Source organism: Dama dama, chromosome 15 (genome assembly GCF_033118175.1).
Source record: "Dama dama isolate Ldn47 chromosome 15, ASM3311817v1, whole genome shotgun sequence".
Lineage (NCBI taxonomy): Eukaryota > Metazoa > Chordata > Mammalia > Artiodactyla > Cervidae > Dama > Dama dama.
The window spans coordinates 82,958,955-82,975,208 of NC_083695.1; the positions used below are offsets into that span (position 1 = coordinate 82,958,955).

Genomic DNA, 16,254 nt, shown 5'->3' on the forward strand with positions numbered 1-16,254 from the left:
TTTTTGAAAGCTGGTATTGGGGTGATAGAAGAGAGCCAAAACCAACCATATTCAAACACATGCCTGTAAACATAATAATATCCAATGGCTTTATAAGATTTAAATTCTTTGTTCAGTTACCTTGTTTTTCCTCAAAACTACATAAATTGCTATATACTGACCTGCGAGAAAGTTGGCTAAGTTTAGATTTCTGGTGTATTCTCTAAGTTTTTCTAAGCACACTGAGGACCTCTCCTTTTGAAGAGTACTAAGAGGGAGATGTCATGGTCTTACGGCAGAGCCAAGGCCTTACTCTAAAAGCAGTGACTTAAAATAGGCTCCATGGCAGATTCTTTCAAAGCACAAGGCAGGAGGATTGGTTGGTATCCCTCTTAAGTTGAGAGAGCTGTGTCACAGTGTGTGATTGTTGTTGCCTTTCCTGATTCTTAGCAATAAGCGATGGGTAAGTGTTCACATAGCCTCTGCACATGTACCCACACACACACACATACACACACACACATGAAATATGGGAGATCATGTGAGAGTATGCCCTGAAACTGTGATACAAATTATAACCGAATAAAGCCACAACAAAAATGTACAACTAAGTTAGTAACTGAATAACTAAATTAACCAAAGAGGTGATTTATTACCTCAACCAAGTCAACACTAATTTCAGTGCCAAGCACTGCCTATTCTCCTTTAACTCACTTGAGGACTGGGGTCACCAAATGGACATTAGCATTTCAAGCTTCTGAAAGTGATAAGCACTGTTTCTATTTATATATTTTCTCTCTCTCTACACACCTTACAGGACATATAAAAGATACAAAACATATATAAGATGTTGCATATAAAGAGATGAAAGAAAGTCATCATACCCCTTATAAGAAATGGCAGGGGGACTTGGGAATGCTAGTGCCCGGAAGAAACTTCAAATCCAAGTAAGGGCTGCTTGATGACCTTCCTAAGGTCAGTGATGATGATGAGATGTTTATCCATTATCCACAACTTATTGCCACATAAGCTGAAGCTGTTCCATGATGAAAATGATTAAATATGTATTGGAGTGGGTTGCCATTCCCTTCTCCAGGGGATCTTCCCAACCCAGGGATCAAACCTCATGCACTGCAGGCAGATTCTTACTATCCAGCCACCAGGGAATCCCCTAAACATGTATGGTGTGCATTTATAAAAATCATCCAAGCCTTGTTTTTAACATTCTGTGCTACAGACTATCATTTACCTGACAAATATCCTAAAAAATGGCCTGGAAGGATAACCAACAGTAATCTTTACCTGCCCTACTCCATTTCTAGCAGACATTTTACTGTTAACAAAAAGGTAAGGAAGGAGGAATTACTGGTGAGTAGTCTGAAGACAGTAAAGAATCTCCCTGCAATGTGGGAGACCTAGGTTTGATCCCTGAGTTGGGAACATCCTCTGGAGAAGGAAATGGCAACCCACTCCATTATTCTTGCCTGGGAAATCTCATGGACAGAGGAGCCTGGCAGGCTACAAGTCCACAGGGGTTGCAAAGAGTCAGACACAACAGAAGCTACCAACACAGAGAGTCAGAGCCAAAACGTCCACTGTTTTCACTCAGGCCAATCAAGGTTGCGTGGTTTTAGCCGTTAACGCCATAGGAATTTGCACAGGAATGAGCAAGTGCTGAAACCAGTGGAGGTGAGGAGTTTATGAGAGACTAGCTCAGCTACAGAAAGGTACTAGGATTAATTTTATCACAGTAACTTTAAATACTCTGTGATCATGGTGAAGGAATAAGCAGCTCAGAAAATGTAAGAACACTTTCAGAATACCAGTGACTAAATGTTGCCTGGTCCAGCTAACACATTTCACCAGATGGTTGACTCTTTACCCTGGAAAGGGGGTGTGATGAAAGATGGAATTACAAATGTACAGAATTTTATATTTCTAAATACCTTTAAGACACATGCTAGCAGACAATATACACAGGAATGGGAAAAGCAGGAAGAAACATAGCATAAAATTCCTCAAAAGAAATCATTTTGTGGATTATTAAAAACTACTAAACTTATCAAGTCTTATACAATTATTTTATTAAAGGATGTCAAGTGTGGGGAACTAAACCAAAAATATCAATAGCCACAAGTGACCTTTAGTGGGAAACTATTGGTGCTTTTTAATAAATGTGCTGAGGAGAGTTCAAATCACAGCATAACAGACCTTATTTTCAGTGAATTAATGCAGTTTGTAGTTTGTATATCATACAGCAGTATTGTTCAATCAGGGGAAGTCACAGTTGAAAAACATTACATTTTAATTCCCTATGAGTGAACGGGTAAGTAACTGTAAAAACATCACTGGAAGAAACATGGAAACAGCCAAGCCTAACGAACCTACAGAAAGATAATTATCTCCAAATTTAGGAACTACATTTACCTGCCTAACCACCTTTTCAAGCCTATGTTTAGCATACGTGCAAAAATAAAATACAACTACTGCAATTATTACTATCATTTTCTTCCGCCCTTAGGTGAGAAGCACCTGACAGCTTCATGCTGAGCTATGCTAACAAAACTAACCCTTTCACTTTAATAGTAAAATTACCATTACTGAATCATTGTCATAAGAAAATGCATTCAAGTACCTTACCACTTATTTTAAATAAACACCAATTTTGAAACAATCAACTTTGAAAAGCTGCATAAGTCTTTTTTTTAAAATCCCTGATTACATTTCTTTATTCACTGTGGTAGACTGAAGCATTGTATTTAATTTAGAGACTAACTACCACCTAATTTCCTTAAAAATAAAACAAAACAAAACAACAAACTTGTGTAATGTAAAACAGCAGTGAAGCAAGAAATTGTATGCTTGTCACTTATCTTCACTGTATATAAGAACTGTGATAAAATATGGTACTTGTGCCGCACGAGTACATGAGAAAACACAATTGACTCATAGCACTGAACACACTGTTTACCAAGATAATACTCTATTAAATTCAAGCTTTGGACTTCACCTCAATTCTGCATTCAGGTCACTAGAGCATTCCCTCCAAAGTCTTCGGGAGGCTTTGAACACAATCATCCCATAGTTAATAATGTGTGTAATTAACACTGAGTATGGGGCTTCCCTGGTGGCTCAGACGGTAAAGCGTCTGCCTGCAATGCAGGAGACCCAAGTTCGATCCCTGGGTCGGGAAGATCCCCTGGAGAAGGAAATGGCAACCCACTCTAGTACTCTTGCCTGGAAAATCCCATGGACAGAGGGGCCTGGTGGCCTACAGTCCATGGGGTTGCAAAGAGTCAGACATGACTGAGCGACTTCACTTCAGTGGGGCCAGATGCCTTGATGGGACTGCTAGCCTGACATTAGCTCCTGAAATTTTAAGCTTATCTCAGTATATCCTAGAAAGTAATTTGTATACCACAGTGCCTAACAATTTCCATGCTACTGAAGTTTCTCCATCAAAAAAAAAAAAAAAAAAAAAAGGGATCAGATATGCAAAACAAAAGCTTCTCTGGGTTTTTTTAAAAATCACCTTATTAAGCTAGTCAGTTCTGTTTATCCAATTATACACAAGTGCTGCAACCTTTCATCATTACATTTGATTAGCGGTACACACATTACCTAAGAAGATAACATCTGAATTTTTTGTTATCTTCTAAAAGAAGTCACATTTAATACAGTAATTAGAAAAAAATCTTATCCCTATGAACAAAAAAAAGCTACAAAGAATGTGTATTTTGCTAAATAGCTTACTTATATTTATAGGTGAACTACTTACAAAAGTGACATCAGAAAAGAACCTATATTCTGAATACAGTGACAAGAACAGAGTGTCTATAGCCCTTGCCAATACACCAAAACTAATCATGTGCTCATTGCAAAAGGACTTCCGAACATGCCAGCCTTCAGTTTATGGATCAGCAATTGGAGCTGTTGGTATCTCTCACTTTCTGTTTGTATCCTGGTTTAGTTTCACCTTCATCATCCTTGTGTTGAGCTGGATCTTTTTCAGCGACCTGGTCTTTGGTTTGGGGTTCGTGTGTGGAAACAGGATCTAAAACTACAACTGGTTTGGCTTGTTTTCCACTGCCAATGTATTGTTTCCTGTATCCAGTGTTACTGGGAGGCCTAGGGGGTGAACAGTTAAACAAACAAACAAAAAATTAAAAGCAGAGAGAGAAAACATTTATCTTTCCGTATTCCTGGATTTAGAGGAGCAAAAAACCCCAAAACATTCTAAGTCTAATCAACATGCAAAAAGTGGTCTTTGAGGTGCCAGCCATTTAAAAAAAAAAAGCTGTTAGATTACATATTAGGAACACAAGGCCAGAAGAAAGGCGGAAAAAGTCAGAGCAATTAACTGCGGAAGTGTTAAAAAGCCGAAGGCACCTACCTGCTTAATCGCACACTCTTCTCACAGAAGCTCAAAGCTCCCAGGTGCTCTGCACACCCCCCACTGCCCGCTGCCCCGGCTCCTGCCCCACCCTTGCTTAGCTGGAAGGAGGCAGGGAGCTCTTCCCTTGTGCCCAGGGTACTGGGGGTGCAGATTAGCTCTGAGGAGACGGCGTGGAGGACGGAAATAAATCACCACCAACCCCCATGGGCAGCTGAGAGATGTGCCAGCTGCTGCCATTTGCTGGCAGGAACGACTCTGGGCAGACCTGAGGAGGAATGAGGGAAGGAACCAGGGTGGATGGGAGAATCTAGAGAGTCAGTTGAAATGCCGAGTTACCACTTTTTCTAAAAAGGAGAGTCATATATGAGAAATTTCTTATTGAATTTCAAATGCAGTTTCTTTTTCCACTGCGGTTTCCTCTCTTCTCTTCTGATGTAAGAAGCTACTGATTCTCCAGCTAAATAGGCAATAATTTCCTTGTGGAAATGGAGATGTCCTGCAACGCTCTTCTCTTGCCACGTGTCAGGAGATTAGGCTGCGGGCACCTAGTCCTCTCAGAAGATAGGATAGGAGCAACCATCTGAAGGGGCTGGACTGCTGATCTGATGCCTGGAGGTTGAGGGGTGTGTTGCAGGCAAGGCAGAGGCTATTCAGACTTAGCTGGTCTTCCCGGTGGTTGCTAGAACGTTAACCATGACCCAGCACACCCCTGACCCGTGTCCACCTCTGGATGTCAGGATAAGTACTGACGAACTGCTGGCCAGGCCTCCCCACTGCTCTACTAGTCCCCCTGATGAGTTGATGTCTATTATTCCCTGACCCGTAGGTCAGACCTGCTGGTTGACACTCCCTTACTGCCTCATACTGCTCCCTTGTTGGACTTACCACAGTCACAGTTAAATAACCAGTTGTTAAATGTCTGTCTCTTTAAGTAAAATGTAAGCATCCACGAGTTGGACTGTTTAGCTTTGTTCATAGTTAAACGCCAGCACCCAGAGCAGACCCATTTGTGGAGCAAACAAATGAGAGAATACTAATGAACTACTGTGCGTGAAAGGCTCAGAATGAATGCTCAGAAACCAAGGCCTCTGTGTGAGCAGGTCTGGATACCTCTGTTGTACAACAAAAGCAAACAAGAACAAATGACCAACTGTTGAGACAAAGTGGCCTGCACGATACAGCCACAGGTAACAAAACTCCAACCCAGGGACCACAGTTTTACAACCTAGCACTATGAGATCTGTCCAAATGCTTGAAAACCGCTATAGGGCTTTCTAGTTATACTGTGTGACTTGATTATCATCAATAAGTAACTAGCATATAACTGTCTTCTTTGGAGGAGTAAAAGCAGAGAGATGACCAGGGGCCTGAGAGGAACGTTACACTGTAGTGAGGACAGATTCCTTTATTTTTGCCTGAATCTGGCAACACTCTTTTCATTAGCAGACACCTCTGACACTGCCCACCTACTCTGGCCAAAGATCCACTTCTTAAGATATCTGTGTTTTGGCAATCACCGTGGGATGAATTTATCCCAGTGGTATCTGGCTTGACCTTCTCTGACTCAGGGAACACCTGAAAGACCGAATCCACGGTCAGAGAAGCAGAACCACCGTGAATGGCATAAGGATTCATTATAGGTTAGACCTCAGGCAATGGAGAGAGCCAGTCAGGCAGTCTATGTGAGTCTGTGTATGATGCTGGGCCTGAAATCAGCAGGTTGTGCAGATGAGCAGCAGCAAGAAGCTGAGGATAAACAAGAGCCCCATCTCTCACAATCCCCAATCCTGATGATGCAGGTGAGCTTCAGGGTAAACCTGGAGCCCTTCCACATGGAATCACACATGCATCTGGCCCAAGATTTGGGGAAGCTAGAAGGGGAGAGGGAGGCAGCTGTGCCACATGCCAACTAGGTGACAATGTGCATGAGCAGTAAAAACACCTGCCCCACACACACTTTCAGAGCATTAAAAAAAAAAAAAAGACTATTAGTCACTTCCACTTTCTAAAGCTCGTGCCAATTTCTCTTGTGGCAAAGCCTAATCTAGAAACAAATGGGTAAGAGAATTCAAGGGAATTCTAGAAAAAGAAGTTTCAGTCTAGCTAAACTGTTATAGTCAAAGTCACATAAAATCTGCCAGTCAAGTCCCCAGTCTGGTTCCATGACACTGGGTCTAAGCCCATTGCAGATAAGCCAGACAGTCTGCTCGACACATGCAATGGAGGTATCCATCTCATTTCAGGTGAGCAATTTCCATCAATCCACACTGACCTTCATTCATCACTTTTGTAGAACTACCATGGGTGTTTTCATGCCCACGTGTGTCTGCAGGTGAAGGGGTGATGAACATACCCTAAAAATCCTTTCTTCATCAGCTGGAGGCTGAAAATTTCCAGGAAGTGCTCTTGGGACTCCACAACAGCAACAAATGATGTTGACTCAACTGGAAGCTCAGAAATTCTGTATGGACAGGCTGCAATTTTCCTGGAATTGTCTCAGTCGAGAGAACTGCTGTTCTTTCCTGAAGTAGGCTTCTTTCTCAATGACAGATTAATCTATTATTAAGTCACCTGTAGACTCCAATTTGAGAACTCCTTTGGTTATCACTGAACTTGGCACAGTGGAAAACTTCTCTGAATCTATGTGTTGAGAATCAGAATTAACTAGTTTCTGAAAGATAATGAACACTGGCTTGGAATTCCAAAGGGCTGAAGCTAAAAGGGACTATGGCAATCATCTAGTCCAACTGTTTCTTTTACAGATAAGGAAAAGGAGGTTTGGAGAGGGGAGGAGCAAGACCTAAAATTACACAGCTTATCGGTGGCAGAGCTAGGACAAGAATCAGAAGTTCCTATCTCTCCCAGTTTCTGATTCTCCCACAACATCACATAACTTTTTACCAAAGGCATCTTCTAGAAACACGATGATGATGCCACAGGCTAATTCTGATACGTTTACAGATTTTTTCTGAATCCTTGTTTTCATCTGCATCTTTCAGATCGATAAATATAAAATTCATCCCTTGGAGCTATCCCTTGTTTTGTTTTTTTCCTTTGTGACTTAAACCTAGCTCTTCCTGGTGTGACATCATTAAGTCTATCCCTGGTTCCCATGGGGGAGCTGCCCAGGGTTCCTTCTGGAATGAGGGGCCTCATTGTACCTCCAATCCCATCTTATGGAAAGAGCCAGAAAGCCCCCCTAGTGATGGTGCCCAGAACCCAGGCTCCTACTCTAGGCAGCAACAGTGGCAGGTTCTAGAAGGTTAAATCTGAGGCTTCTCCCCAAGGTGAAAAATCCCAGGTGCTCAAACACAATAATCCAATAGGAACTGCAGTATACCACTGTTTGGTTCAGTTTTCCTACTTTAATTTGTCTAAGAGCAATGATCCCAAATAAGGAATTAAAAGTCGGTATTCATAAAAAGTATGGCAGACCTTCTGTAAGATGCAAAATCTCCAAGCAAAGCTTAAATTTTAGAGCTGACATGAAGACTGGAATCATGGACTGTTCAGGCTGAGAGGGATTACTGACATGAACTAGTCCATCCTTCTCATTTATCAGGGGAAGACACCAAAGAATAGTGAGTTAAATGCTTGTGTGAGCACACAATTTGTTAATAGCAGATAAGGATTAACATTGTGGCATCTTGACTTCCTGTCAATTTTTTCTTTCTTACCACAACAAAGTAGCAGTGATTTTTTGATCCATTCAAATAGGTGTTTTTGTGAGTCATTTTCAATCATGTAAGTGCTATTCCAAGACAAAAAGAAAAACCAAAAAGCAAAATAAAAGCTAGGAGAAAATATACTAATCTATGCCACTCCATGAAGCCTAATGCCTAAGTATTGGGCAGGCCAAAAAATTCATTCGGGTTTTCCCATAACATCTTACAGAAAAACCCAAATGAATTTTTTGGCCAACTCAACACAACTTGGTCGCCCTTTCAGAAAGCAGTTACTTTTCCCCACCTGCAAGAGGGCCAGAAGGTGAGAACGGGGCAGATGGGGCCACTTGCTAGTAAAACGAAAAACCTGACTCCAGCTGATACCGGTACCAGAAGAATCAGAACAATTGCAAACGGTAATGCCCAAAATTGAACTTTATAATAAAGGGACTCTGATTTCTCAGACTGTGTTACAAGAGATGAAAGTGCAGCTTTCTAATTCTTAAAAAAGCACATCATTGTTTGCATTCAATGAAATTCCATTCAAAATCAACTTTCCATGTTCCAATTATATTCAACAACATTCTAGCTAACATTTCGGCTGCAATTCAAATTAACTAATGCCCCCAAAGAGCCCTAATAGACATGGTTCTGAGCTCAATTGAATACAATCAAAGCTCATGAAATGAAGGGGGGAAAATGCTTATTTCATGCAAATTTTGCATATCACTCAAGCTTAATTTTACTGATAATATAAAGGTGGGACATTTTGAACATTACAGTGAACGAAACTTTTAAGCGGTGAGAGTTATTTTATAAAATGCCACCTCTGAAAAGCTGATTGCCAAACAGTATAAAAACGGTTTGAGGCATAAATGCCAAGTTCATTTCTATTTCACTTCTGAGGTAACTATCTTTCAAATCGCAACAGCTGGACTATTTAACACAATCTGGTGAATCAAAGTATAGTTCTTCTCTGGTCTCCCAGTGGGACGCCTGCATTAGCTGGTGGCAGCCATCCAACAGATGACGCACAGCCGGACGGTCTGAACTCTGCTTCATTTACAATAAAAATGGATAAAGCCACAATCATATTTACCACCTTCAAGGACAGAAAACGGAAAGATTTAAATGTGTCTTTATAAAGTAGTTTCCTGGGAAAACTCCAAAGAGGAAGTCAGTTTTATATTTTCCCTTGTGTAAAAATAAGAAGTCTTGCTGCCCACCCGCCCCCCCCAAAGCCCAGCCCATCCCCAAGCCCTTTAATGAGTTGCTACAGCAGTCAACAGCAGTGGCATTGGAGCCAGAGGTAGTTTTGTTTCTCTTAGACGTCCTGTTTTTCAGGACATTTTAACACACTTGTTCAAAATTTCCCCAAATCGAGTTTCAAACAAGAGATGAAACTTTCTATATTATTGCTCATTCTACAACTTTTACATATCGTGAAGGTAGAATGAAACTAATTCCTTTTGGCTTTGTGTACTTTTTGAAACTGCATTTAAGCTCAAAGAATAAATTAGTTGGCCAATTTGGGTCAGCTTCTGTTTGAGGGGAAAATAGATACAGTTTTAAATTATGAAAAATAAATACTGTTAAGCAGCGGAATACCGCCATGCACGGTTGAAAATCTGCCATCACCTTCTGGATGCTGATTTGCCACCAGGATTAACAAGAATCCCTTTTTAACAGAGGTTAACAATGCCTGGGCAAAGACTTCTGTGTCCACGTTGAGCCACAGTTTCTTTGGTGGAGTAACTGCAGCATAGCTTCTCAACGCACAGGTTACCTCCCAGACCACAGTGAAAGCTATGAAGCCTTGTTCCAGTTCTTTTACTCCTCCAGTGTAAGCTGGGCTCTGCACATTTATGGATTCCAAATACACTGGCCCAGAGAGCCCAGGAAACCGGACCATTCTCACCAGCAAAATCAATGATAAAGCATGAGCTAAGACTGATTGTAGCTCAGGCAAAGATTCTTTTTTTAAATGTGTATGGTACTTTTGGGGGCTACTTATAAAGATTTTTGTAATTCTGTACAACTTTTAAGTCACCATGGAAAATTCACTGAGATCTCATCTATGAAATGTGAATGCTATCTAAAAAAGAAATTTTAAAGGACATAAAGTCTTCCACCAGAGTCACCATCTATAACATGGGCACCTCAAGAAAGCTGTCATGCACAAAATGTTTGTATTTTCATTCATGATTTTCAGAAAAATATTTTTAAATTTTAAGAGATTTTTCTTTAAATTTACTATATTAAATACTTTAAACTCTCTTTTAAGATGGTAAGTTGTGAAGAATTCAGTGTGCTACTTTTCATATAGTTATATGACATAATATATTTCAGATGAAAAGCATTTATTGGGTTTCAGAAGTTAAATCAATTTATCCTCAGATCTGAAACTACACTTAACTTTTAGCCAGAACTTCTATTTGGATAAATTTTAAGTCCCCACTACTCCACTATACAAAAATAAAAGGAAACACAAATACTGCAGAGACTACTGAAAGATGTTTAAAAAAAATGACAAAGCACCAAAAGCAATTTGGTTCTCCATGCCGAAAGGATATATTTTATGCTAAGTCTCTAAAAATCATAGGTGTTGGCAACTGGAGGCAAATGTTACAAGGCAATTCATTCTTTGAAAGAACTGAGAATTGCTCAGCAGCGTTTTTAACAGCTATTCTGAGATTTACTCAACAGAATTTTAACACTGGGTATAACAGAGCCTCAACAATTAATCTGGAAGCATTTGCTGTCTGTGGAGCAACCCAGAACACCTGTGAGACAAAACCAACAGGCGGGTCTTCTGGGCAGCCCACAGGAAAACTCCTACGGAGGGGGTTGGAAAAAGAGACTAAGTGAGGCAATCTCAACTTCCAGAACATCCAGTTGTTCTGCTAATTTTGTTGTTAAAACTTAATTGTCCATGCGCAGGCACACACGGAGAACCTTTGTCGCGGTGCTTAGCCGAGCAGAGCCGTTTCCTGCAGTGTCCGTACACAATTCAGGGGTACTAAGATTACAGTGGAGAGCACAGCAAATCCTTTAATTGTATAAGAGCATCAGATTAGGCAGTAACGTCCATGCAGTTCATTCTGCTAGCTAGTCTTCTCTTCTCAGAAACAAACATTTACTAAGTACACGGAAGGTGCCCTCCTTTCTCTGCTCCGCACCACACAAGCAAACACATGCACACTCACATACACAAAAGGAAAGAAAAGAGGTGGGCGGGAGGCGGATGGGAGTAACAGGAAAAAAAACAAACGCACTCTGTCCACCCCAAGGACTAAAAGAACTTGGCTCTATTCTATCTGAACAAAATGTTGACTCGAAAGAAATAGCTGTATAACCAACCAAGCTAAATTCCAGGTGAGATTTGAGACAATTTTATGCCAAGCTTCCCTAAAAGTAAGTTGAGAATCTTAATTTCTATTTGGCAACATATTTCAAAAGCTCAAATCTGCAGCTCCAATGCAAAAGAGCGATTTCATTTTTCTAAATCAGTTTCACACTGGAAATAATGGGGAAAAACCTGAAGAGAGACTACTTAAAAGCCAATCAATCTTTTAATTCAAACCCAGAAATGGTAATTAGATTTTCTTTTTCTTTCATAGAAACATTTGACTGATTATACTAACCATGAGACATCTAAAATTTATCTTTTATCAACTATACTTCGGTAGTCAGTTAATGGCTCAAACAAGATGAACTCTCACAAAAATAAATCTGTGTGGGGCCAAAAGTCACATGTATTTAGAGACACCATAGATCTAGAAATTAAATGCAAATTGAAATAAAAATGGCTTCACTGGAAACGGTCATTTTTCTATTGAAATTGAAGTCCTGTAATTGCTACATTGGTTTTTGTTTTTTTAAATTCTTCTATGGGGCACAATGTGACCTGTTTTGACCTCCCAAACAAAAAAGACAAGCTAGCTGCCTGTCTGATGGTTAAAAAGGAAATTTTAAAAAGCCTGATAAAGCTTAGAGTTCGGGGGAGATCTCGGGCTGAAGAGAAGCATGATGAATTAGAGAAATGTTAACTGGAAGGGTCTCTAGCAATTGTGGCTTAAAAGCATCTTTGAGAATGTCCAAGAGATGAGGATACAGCTACGACATCACTGCAAATCACAACAGTTACAACGGAAACTGGGTTCTCCCCTGTGAAACAAGGTTTTAGATATAACTGGATGAAATGAAAAATCATCCGTGAGGTTGACCACTTTGTTTAGTTGTAACTGTCAGGAGGATATTCACCTTTCTAGAAGAAATGAATAGAAAAAGTGAATACAGATGAATAAAGCTCAGTACAGACAAGTAAGGCCACTTCCAAGACTGTTCAGAGACAAAAAGGCAAGTTGGCGAGAATACAAGAAACTCCTGGGCCTCTGCCTGATTGTGCTGCAGAACTCTTGTAAGATCTGCTTACTTCTTTCTCCACGCTGCTGGTCCATTTGTCCAGGCTTTCTTTATAACCGCCCATCTTTCTATATGTAAGAGATGTCCTAAAATATGACGACTAATGGACACTACAGCCCAAACTCAAAGGGGCTAATGGGGAACTGATCAAAGGTGGAGTTGACTCACAGGGGTACAGCATGAAGTGGCTACAACAATGAAATTTATTTGGGGCTGTAGAATGTATGTTTTGAAAAAACAGTATTCACAGGGATTCATCTTTATATTGTCACATTATCATTTAGTAAAACATCTTTCTAATCCAATGGTTACAGTCAGATACGTTCAAGGTACTTGACTTCTGGGAATGAACTAACCTTCAGCATGCTTGAAATGTCAATAAAATAAAAAATTCGTAAATGAAACTTGGGCTTCCCTAGTGGTTCAGTGATAAAGAATCCTCCTGCCAGTGCAGGAGACACAGGTTCAATCTCTGGGTCAGGAAGATCCCCTGGAGGAGGAAATGGTAATCTACTCCAGTATTCTTGCCCAGAAAATCCCACGGTCGCAGGAGCCTGGCGGGTTACAGTTCATAGGGTCACAAAAGACCTGGACACAACTTAGGGACTAAACAACAACAAATGAAATTTATGCCAAAGACTAAAGGAGCTAAGGCTGGTATTCTAATGTATTAATTTCCCAAGTTTATTTGTGAAGCACGCTCCTTTACTGGACGTTTGACATGAAAAACATTAAAACAATTTCTTTCCAAATTCCTTTCCAGCTACTCTTTCAAGTCTTCTTGCTAATTAAGATAGACTCTGCTTTTCAGAATTCTTGGTTTTACTGGGTAACATTTTCTTCCCATGGCAAAAGATATTTTAATTGTTTAGGTTAGCCTTAGAACGAGGAAAGATAAAAGAGATTACACCACCTAAGAATATGCAGGGTCAGAGGAGCAGGATGTGAGTAACATAGGCCAAATGAACTACATTGCTTCCTATAGGGGAAACCTTATAGTCATTTTCTTCACTTCCATTCCTAGAGCTCTGAATATGCTCAATGAATATACTGTCATTCAAAAGCATGGGCTTTGAAGTTAGAATGAAAAAGGTTCAAATAAAATCTGACCCAACTATGGATTAGGAATAGAATTTTGGGCAAATTGTTTATGTCACTAAATCTCAGTTTTCTCATCTGTAAAATGGAGATAATGTCCAATCTTCCAATCTGTACCTTTGGGAGAATCAAAGTAACACATGAAACTACTGGCTTAATAAATGTTAGTGAAACATGAGTAACAACAACAAAACATCACAGAAGCAAATTCCAAAACTCTGAACCTCCAAATCGGAAACTGGCACCATTACTCACAGCCTCCATCGGACATCTTATGCTGCACTAAGCAGCTTCAGTTGTGTCGGACTCTCTCCAACCCTGTGGACTGTAGCCCACCAGGATCCTCTGTCTGTGGGATTCTCCAGGCAAGAATACTGGAGTGGCTTATCACGCCCTCCTCCAGGGGATTTTCCGCACGCAGGGATTGAACCTGTGTCTCTTTGTCTCCTGCATTGGCAGGTGGGTTCTTTACCACTAGTGCCACCTGGAAAAGTCCATCAGAGATCTTGCCTACAGCAATTTAAGCACACTTCCTCTCAGGTGAATGCTGCTATAATATGGATACATATTAATATATATTGATGAAGAATAATAGAAAACATTAACTTAAAAACAGGTGAAACATATACAATGGAAGGTTATAAGCTTTCATTCCCAAATGTTTTCCCAATTCACTTCACTTATATCAATCAAGAACATCAGGCTTTCCCATTCTGTCTCACGGGATAAAATGGAAGACAGCTTTACCCATACCTAGGTACCATACTGCATTTTCTCACTTATTGCTCAATTTGTTTGCTACTGAAATATTAATTTCCTAGCTACCCTTTAATCAATGCCCCAGATTATGTAAATTTGGAACCAGTCAACCTAACTGGAGTTAAAGAAACACCCTTTGATTTGCCTGTATTGCACAGTACTTTTCTGTACATGTGGTTGGATGTCATGGGTCTGAGTCATATTTTTTAAAATGCATTTGTAATGGTGGCAAACTGATGGCTATTTCCAAATATTGAATCAGCTTGCAAAAGTCATTTGGGAACATGTTGAACATGCAGTGGTGGTTAAAATGGATCATATAGTTTTTTTTAACCAAAATGAACCATGACACTGATTCTCTTACAGGATTCACTGCGTGGCTCTAAAGCACTCTACTTCTCATCTACTTTTTCTACTCCAAATTAAATGGATAGGAAAGACCTTCCAATTTACTTCCTCTGTGGTCAGATATCTCTAATCCAAGTAGGTCTAAAGGCATTTGGAGCAATAGTGACAGAGTTGGAATGAGTATTCTGGCCCTGAAGGATAACAATCATTTCAATTTGGATTTGTAAGTTCCCCTGATATAGTTTGAAAATTAAAATTTTTCAAGAAATTATTTCACATTTCTAGGCTTGTGTGTGTTTCTGTAAATCTATGTTTAGAGACATATTAGGAGTAGAAAATATGTGCTTAACTCTTTTCTTAACTGTGAACATCTTTATCAAGCAACCACATTTGTGAGGGATTATTGGGCTTTCCTGGTGACTAAGATGGTAAAGAATCTGCCTGCAATGCAGGAGACCCAGGTTCAATCCCTGGGTCTGGAAGATCCCCTAGAGAAGGGAATGGCTACCCACTCCAGTATTCTTGCCTGGAGAATCCCATGGACAGAGGAGCCTGGCAGGCTACATCAGTCCATGGGGTCGTGAAGAATCAAACATGACTGAGCGACTAACACTTTCACTTACTGGGGTTCTAGATTTGAAAGAAAATCTAGAGAATACCTCAACTATTTGCCTCAATTTTAAACAAGAAAAACAAAAACAAAAAAAACACAGAATAAAAGTTACATGATTTTCCCAAGGAAACCTGGTCCAGTCAATAACCAGGTGTTCAGTATCTAAGCTTTCAACTCTAACTTTTGTCTCTGATCATCCAGTAATGGCCCAGCATTATAATTACAATAGAAAAGGAATCTGTTGAAATACCTTTCATTATTATTTAATTTACATGACGACCCTACAAGGTTACCCTCATCATCCACATGAGGAACCAGTCAATGGTTAAATAACTTGCCTGAGGCCATAAAGATAATATAGCTAGCAAACCCAAGATATCACCGTAGAGCTGGCATTCTGGAAATGATCTGAAGCTACTTGCCACCCTGAGCATATGTGGGAAAACACTGGTTTATAAACCTGACCACACTGCTTCCCTGTTACTCCTTGCCCACTCTACAGGCTTTTACTGATGAAAAGACAACTCATTCCTGTTCATTTGACCCTGTGTAACACTCAGTTTATTTCCAGGTACTGTGGCTATCAAAAAGTAATGAAAGTTATCTTTTTAAAACTCTGTGATTTGGAATTTTCTCTATTTTATATTGACCAACATGGCCACTGATTAGCTTGAATCAATGAGTCTTACTCTATCTAACACGGTCAGTTTACTCTGGATCAGCTGCAGAGAGCATGAGAGCAAAAATAAAGCTTATACTCTTCATTTGCTTGGCCAGCTTTTTACCTCTCATAGTACAAAGGGAGGTTATAAACATAATTCCTGTCTGAACAATTACTAATCAGAATTAATGAAATTCAAATTCACTGTTAGATTTAAGATATTATTACCAGGTAGTACACACTTATTGGGCTTCCCAGGTGGTGCTAGTGGTAAAGAACCTGCCTGCCAATGCAGGAAACATTTCAGGTT

General features: G+C 40.0%; 1 protein-coding gene across 1 annotated transcript in view; it reads right to left on the reverse strand.

The window, feature by feature from the left end:
* Positions 1 to 2,038: 2,038 nt before the first annotated feature.
* The window catches only part of SHTN1 (shootin 1), a 103,317-nt gene continuing 89,101 nt past the window's right edge, over positions 2,039 to 16,254 (reverse strand). Inside the window, exon 17 of the mRNA XM_061162740.1 lies at positions 2,039 to 4,107. Within this exon, the coding sequence (XP_061018723.1) occupies positions 3,897 to 4,107 (211 nt within the window). The 3' untranslated portion in view covers positions 2,039 to 3,896. The remainder of the gene's footprint in view (positions 4,108 to 16,254) is intronic.